Raw genomic sequence first — 7,453 nt, 5'->3', positions numbered from 1 at the left:
AGAACCGGCTTAGATTTTTTTCCCCCATTCACAATCCATTGAAAATGTAAAATAAAAAAGTTTTTGTTTTTTTGTTTAAAACACCTATTTATTGGGGTTAACTGAGTTAGTGCGAGTATCTCTTAAATGATTAATGAAATAATCGCAAAATGTATTGAATACTAGGATAACCAACTGCTGAACAGGAGCCCTACACTGCAAAAAAAAAATCTAAATCTAAATAAGAGCATTTGTCCTTAAAATAATGGAACAAGACAATTTACACTTAAAATAAGTTTATACTATCCAATTATCTTATTTTAAGAATAAAAAAAAATTATTCCATTGACAAATCATCTTATTTACCTACTTAAATTAAGGTTAAATACACTTAATTTAAGACAGCTTCCCTTATTTTTAGATCGTTTTTGCAGTGTAACGTGTTTTTCTTTCCCACCTGTCTGACGATCTGATTGGGGCACTTTATGAGGATCTGCATCGGCCACCAGTTATCATCAGCCATCCGATCCAAAAACCACTGAAACAGGAAGACGGGAAAAAGGCAACTGAATGAGTAAAATATAGTATTAATTTTTTCAACTGTCCACTACGTGCATCACGTTACATATCTTAATAACTGATGACCGAATCGATGACGCATTAAAAGAATAAATGCAGAAATTATATTAGAAAGAGTGACTGAAGCTCAAACCTCACAGGCTGCCTGGCTGTTGTTGAACTGCTTGGTTAGAAGCTCGATCCACTGCAGCATGGTTGGCTGGATGGAGCGAAATATAAATCAGTTCACCTATTCTGTAATTCCCAACAAATACACTGGCTAAAAACAGAGTATCTAAACTTAAACATACCTTTTCTTTGGAGTGAATAAAAGTCTCAAGAACAAAAGATGTACTCAGCTGCAAAAGAAAGCAAAAAAAACGAAAAGGGTCATAAAGCTTTGAACAAAATGGCTTGTAACGTATCCCACTGCTGATGCCTAACCTTTGCGGTCATGAGGGAGACGGCTTTAGGGTCCGGTAAGGTGCTGGGGATGCTGCTGCACAGCTGCCACATGAACCTGGAAACAGGGAAGGAAACGATGAAGCACAAATTTCCAACCGTCGATTTCATTCGATGGGAGTAAAAAGACGCGGAGCTCACCCGAAATATGTGTGCTCAAAGATGTTTTTGTCCTGCAGAAACTGCATGTTGTCGTGCCAGATCCACTGAAAGTGTCACAGAAAGATTCCTGTATGAGTGCTGCTGATCCGTCTTACTTACATTTGATAAAAAACCAAAACTAAATGGGTACCTCAAGTAAATCAGGAGAAACATCAAAACTAAAATCTTTTCCGTTTTCTTCCTCCAGCTCCACTCTTTTATAGAAGAGCATATAGGCACTGTGCGTCTGCAGGTCAGAATAACACAACAGATCAACTCGGCTGCAAACAGACCCATAAAATGAAACCAGGGTAGAAAGCTTTACCTTCTCAAAGGAGAAGTCCATGAACTTGTCTGTAACGGAGTCGTAGGTTTTTGTCTGACGGGTAAATAAAGGAATAAATCAGCTCTTCCAGTGGAAAGGGTGGTTATATTTGTAAAACCTGCGTCTCATACCGTCATCTCCCCTCCGAAGCACTCGGAGGCCAGCTGGGCGGAGTCAAAGGGTTTCACCTCTGCGTCGTTGAACAGGTACCTGCAGGTTTTTACACACAGGACTGTGGTTAGAGCTGGAAAAGTTACCTGAAAGCTTCCCGATGCCGCCGCATCATGTCCAACCCTCACCACTTGTTGTTCTTGTAGGCGTGCGGGTTGACGATGTCCCTGATGAAGCTGTAGTAATGGCCGCCGTCTGCTGTGCCTGTGTGCACGGTGACGCCGATGAGGTCGTACTCGTAGCTCTCAGTGACGTTCGGCTCGCCCTCGTCCCGAAAACCTGAAGCACAGCGCAGAGGACTTCCATTAAAGAAACCGGCAGAACGCGTCATCCCCGTCGTCGCCATAGCTACTTCTAGACTACAACACCACAGCCATCAAACGCTGTCGTCTTGTACGCAGGTTGGTGTTGATTTTACATTTTAGGTGTCAAGTTTTTTTTTTAATCAATTTCTTTTTTTATCTAAATAATTGACATTCTTTCAATAATTTGAAAAATAAAAAACAAACATCTTTTTAATCGGTCTAATTATTGCTTAGCGGGTTTTTAGCATGTGTACCTGGCGTTTAGTCGATGAAGAGCTCCATTTAAAGTTGGAACGCCTCCCTGTCATGCCTAATCTTTAGCTCCCCTCACTGATTCTTTATCTGTTTTAAATCAGAGCTGGAAGCTACAAAAGTTTCTTACTTCTTACACTGCCTCCTAGTGGCCAGTCTGATTAATTTTAAAAGTGCCTTTAGAAGAAGAATGCATAAATAGCCTATCTATGCAACATGACAACAAATTGCCATGCTAGTAGCTAACTCTGGTTACATGCAAAGACTTTTAGCTTAAATAATGGCTTCCTGTTGGCTTATAATAATTTCTGCTAAATTTATAGTAAGACGGATGTCAATAGGAACTTTCCATTAATTTAAGGGTCTTTTTTCTTTTTTTTTTGCAATATTTAAATTTTTTTTTAAAAAGCAGCAGATCATATTTTCATTTACTGTACTGTTTTAATTACCAACTGAATAAACACAAAATATGTTTTCTTACTAATTCAACTAGAAATATTTATATATAACAAAATGAGCTATTAGATTACTGAATAAAAAATAGAAATGATATATATAAATCAGAATCAGAAATACTTTAATAATCCCAGAGGGAAATTACTTTTGTTACACGCTCCAGTTACAGTTTTATATAATATATACACACATCCAACTATACAATATAATAAAGATAAAAAAATAATAAAAAGAGATACAATATATACACATATAGCTCTTCTGTATAAATATCTGTATGTATATCTATGCATATGTAAAAACTAAATACAAATAAAGTGATAAATCCAAGTAAAGTGATACGTGGCATGCAAAAATAGTGCATAAATGTCAAATGTCAATAAAAAACATTTATAATCACCAGTGCACAGGTAAAACTATCATTTTAGAAAGAGGCTGTGTCATTGCGCTGACATAGCCTGTGATATAGCTCTGTTTTTAACATAATCCAGCCTTCTTCAAAAAAGTGGTTAAATTTACACTTTAATGTGTTAATATTTACAAACAGAATCATATAAAGTTCATTCTGCATCCTTGTTGGAATTGAAGAGTAAATTATCTTGCAAATTTCAGTAAAGCTCTACATAAGAATGAACAGCAGCGCCCTTTAGTGGAAATCGCTAACATTACAACACCGAAAGAAATTCTTTATTTGGGATGTAAACGATCAGATTTTAATCTAAGAAACAATCGTCTATTATTCGTATGATTATTATATGTTTACATCCCTGGTTGGTAAAAAATTAAGTGTTTTGATTAATTAAAGACCGCATAACTAAATAAGTAACTACGTCAAACAACTTCCAACAGAGGAGTGAAAAGAATGAGGAAAAGATCAATTATAAAAAAACAAAAGAAAAGGTGATAATAAAAGGGTTAAACATCAGCAGTATGTTGGTGTAGACTGATGATATGCAAACCACACAGCTGGAACACAAAAACCTGCAACAGATCTTATTATTGGAAGCTCAAAAAGATCCTTTGTGTCGTTTCTTGTGTCGTCTTAATATACAGACTGGTTTCTGCGTAGGTCTGGACATCGTTGACGGCTCATTAACCTTTGCTTTAGTACTATGAGGGATGTAGTTGCCGTTTTGTAAAAGGTGTAAACTATTAAAATTCCTAATGTACGATATAAAAAAAAGGCATATAGATAACATAGAAATCATATTGGATCAATATCTATAATTACCGTATTTTCACGACTATAAGGCGCATATAAACGTCTTTTTTTTCTCCTCAAAATGTGCAGCGCGCCCTTTGGTGCGGTGCGCCCTATGTGTGTTGCTACTGCGGACTTTTGAGACCACCTCATTGAGGAGATGATGAAAGAGTGGCTGAGGGAGGTGAATGTAAGGAGACCAGGTGGTTTTTTCCACTGATCACCATCGCTGTTAATCTGTGACTCCATGCGTGCCAATCTCAGCCGATGTGAAAAACATGGTGAAACAAATGACCGTGGTGCTTATTGCGGGAGATCTGACAAAGGAAGTTCAACTGCTCGACATCGGTGTGAACCGGACGCAGCAGGTGCAGCAGAAGCAGCGAGTTTACATGCAAAGTCAATGGTTGACGCGCGTATAGGCGCAGCAAAAGGTCCCGCAGCGCGTTTTGAGCAGCAGGCGCAGCGCGTCGGGAGCATTTAAGCATCTGACGCGCCGCCAACGCGCTACTGCTGCTCGAGATGGAAAAATTGAAGTTCTGCTGCTGGACAGCAAATATAGGCAAAGAAAGGATAGGGTAGCTCCGCCCAACGCGTGTCAGACACACTTTTGCACCGCGCAGCCAGAACTAACTGGTACAATCTAAACTGCAGGCACCAGGAAAATAAAAGCAAACTTATTCTGCTGGCAGAATAATTCCACGAAAAGTGGAAGGCAGCGCCGGGCAAGTTACGCCACAGTTAGCGGATGGATTGTAGATTCTTGGGCTAACGTGTCTGCTGGCACTGTTGTTTGAGCTTCCGCAAAAGCCGGCATCATTTCCGAGGAGCCGCCCGGCACGGAAAGTGACTCTGACAGCGAAGAAGGGGCTCTATTTTTAAATACGCAGTAGAGGTATTTAAACACAGTAGAGGACATGTAACCTGTATATAAAAAACGCGCCCCTATAGTCCGGTGCGCCTTATGTGTGTGTTAAATACAGTAATGGCACACATAACTGAGACTGCGCCTTTTAGTACGGGGCGCCTTATGGTCGTGAAAATACGGTATCAATAAGCAGAGCGTTCCTGGGTCTGCGTTTGGAGGATGTAATGACTGTAAAATTAATTTTAATGGCTAAAATGCATAACGAAGGAAACTGTTATTCTATTGAAATATTTATTGATGTTTTATCTATTGTCGGTATACTATTGATCTATTGATCAATATATATTGTTATTAAATTATTGTCCAGCCCTAATATGGTCATTTCATGATTTAATAAACTTAATATATATTGCTTTATGAAAAAGGAAAATTATGCTTCATATAATTCTTTATTTCTTCTGTAAATGTGATTGAAAGCAGTTGGAGAAAGGAGGTTAAACCCCCTCAGCTAAGTATTTTGGTACAAACCGTCTTTGCGCTCCCCTTTGCCCATGAGGAAGTCCTCAGTGTAAGGAGTCATGTCGAGGCGCAGCGGGAAGGAGAAGTGTGTGTTCACCTTCTCCTTCATCATGGTCACCATGTTGAAGGTGTACCTCATGGTGTTGAAGCTCAGGATGCGCGGCAGTTTCTTGAAGCAAGCTCTGCGGGATCAAAAGATGGAGGATGGTGAGAGGACGCATCGCAGGCGCCTATTTTACAGCAGGGCGCTCAGATTCGCTCCCACCTTTTCTCTGCGCGGACCTTCTTGCCACACTGGGAGCAGGTGTACATGTTGTCACCTTCCAAGGTGTCTTTGATCGTCACCTCATCTAGAGACTCCTGAAGAGGGAGAAGAACAGAGAGCTGGAATGAAACAGCAGCAAGTGGACGTCAACTTCGGACCTTTAAGTTTCCCAAGTGTCCCACTTACATAGATGTTCTTCATGTCCGCCACTTGGCATCTGACTGTATAAAACTCCTCTGCTGTCTGACTGACGTGCTCACAGTCCTGTAAAGAAACAAAAAAAAGGCAAATAGAAACAGCTCACCACATGATAAAACCTGATTTTCTGTTAGATCAGATGCATCATTGGATCCGGTTTGTTTGGCCTTAAGGTTTCTGACACACTGTGACCCAAAATGGACGCAAGTGAGGCAAAGAGGAAAATCTGCAGCCATTCAATGAACCGAGTCATTCATAAACAGTTCAGGTAGACAGCAGGTTGTACAAAAACAACATTTCTATGGTAAAACTGTTCATTGTTGCTTGGTAGGAAGAAAACGGCAACATGTGCTTCTGTGGGATGAAGATAATTAATGCTGCCTTGAACAGGGCTGTTAAACTAAAGATGGATGACTGGATGCGTCAACATCTGGGTAAGAGAAGTTATGTGAGAACAACACTGCAAAAACGACCTAGAAATAATTCAACGTTTCTTAAATTAAGTGTAAATTAAGGGTACTATGTACTATGTATGGATTTGTCATTCCCAGATCTCAACTACTAAGTACCCTTAATTTAGGTACATAGTACATAGTACCCTTAATTAAGGGTACCCTTAATTAAGGGTACTATGTACCCTTAATTATGTACCCTTGATTTGCCAATGGAATGAGTATTTTTACTCTTAAAATAAGATAATTAGATAATATGCACTTGAAATAAGACAATGCAATAGTTTTTTTTCTTATTTTAAATGTTAACTGTCTTGTTCCATTGGCAAATACCCCATTTACACTACCCTTTTGAAACTAAAAATAACTATAGAGTGTAAATGGAACGCAACAGAGCTGTACCGTGCCAGACAATTGTACCACACTAAGTACACACTGGTACTAGTTCAACAGTAGGTTCGGCAGGTTTTCCGACGTGTCTGGCTTTGCCATTCCCAGATCTCTTCACCTGTTCACAACATAAACTTTTTCTTCATAGCCTATTAATAAATGGCATCAAAAGAGCAGGGTGCAACCTGGGATGATGCAGAGACACTGAAGGATGTCTAACATAAACAAACATAAGTTCCTCAACGTTATAGACGCCACCATTTTTTTTTTGCGTAATTCCCGCCTTGAGAGCTGTAGTATCGTGGAACGCTGACAGCAGGCGAGAAACCGTCCTAGTGTGATGTGTAAATTGTCGTAAGAACCAAATGCACTTATTTCAAGAATGACTTATTTTGATTTAGACTATTTCCATGCAGTATGAACAATTAGAAAAAACAGATCAGGCTCAGCAGGCAAGAATAGGTCCTTGTCACAAAAGTATGACTGGATATCTGCATTTATTGTAAATTTGATCAAAATAACAGACTGGTTCCAATCGTGTTCATTTAAAATTGGAAAACAGCAGAAATCAACTAGAAATCAGTTCTGCTCATAGTCTGTATTATACAGATTGTTTCACTGATGATCTGCTCAAGGATGAAGATACATTCTATTTTAAAGATATAAATAACTTTAACGCATTTAATATTTTTTTTAACAGCCCCCCTTTTATGCTTATTTGTTTTTGCAAACATTTAGTTGTGTATGTTTTATTTCCTTTTGAAAAAGATTTAAAAACATTAAGTTAAAATGGCTTCATGTTTAAAGTCGTATGGAAATCATATTCATTCTGGCTCACACATGTATATAAATGTATTCTTTATCAGAATATATTGTCCCAATTTCTCTTTAAAAAAAAAATCCTGTCTTAA

At 38.7% G+C, this 7,453-nt stretch overlaps 1 protein-coding gene across 3 annotated transcripts in view; it reads right to left on the bottom strand.

Annotated features, from left to right (window-relative positions):
• Window positions 1-7,453, bottom strand: part of usp34 (ubiquitin specific peptidase 34) — a 91,825-nt gene that overhangs the window by 21,358 nt on the left and 63,014 nt on the right. For all 3 annotated transcript variants that reach the window (XM_015380951.1, XM_015380952.1, XM_015380954.1), the window contains exons 45-56: window positions 5,689-5,766; window positions 5,503-5,597; window positions 5,247-5,419; window positions 1,765-1,915; window positions 1,597-1,675; window positions 1,466-1,519; window positions 1,292-1,387; window positions 1,141-1,205; window positions 982-1,057; window positions 849-896; window positions 692-757; window positions 437-517 (exon numbers count right to left, since the gene is read on the bottom strand). In XM_015380951.1, coding sequence (XP_015236437.1) covers window positions 437-517; window positions 692-757; window positions 849-896; window positions 982-1,057; window positions 1,141-1,205; window positions 1,292-1,387; window positions 1,466-1,519; window positions 1,597-1,675; window positions 1,765-1,915; window positions 5,247-5,419; window positions 5,503-5,597; window positions 5,689-5,766 — 1,062 coding nt within the window. The remainder of the gene's footprint in view (window positions 1-436; window positions 518-691; window positions 758-848; window positions 897-981; window positions 1,058-1,140; window positions 1,206-1,291; window positions 1,388-1,465; window positions 1,520-1,596; window positions 1,676-1,764; window positions 1,916-5,246; window positions 5,420-5,502; window positions 5,598-5,688; window positions 5,767-7,453) is intronic.

The sequence above is a fragment of the Cyprinodon variegatus genome, unplaced genomic scaffold (genome assembly GCF_000732505.1).
Source record: "Cyprinodon variegatus isolate N-32 unplaced genomic scaffold, C_variegatus-1.0 Scaffold225, whole genome shotgun sequence".
In the NCBI taxonomy this organism is placed as follows: domain Eukaryota; kingdom Metazoa; phylum Chordata; class Actinopteri; order Cyprinodontiformes; family Cyprinodontidae; genus Cyprinodon; species Cyprinodon variegatus.
Note: the sequence above shows the minus strand (reverse complement) of the source record. Positions and strands in the feature narration are given on the sequence as shown.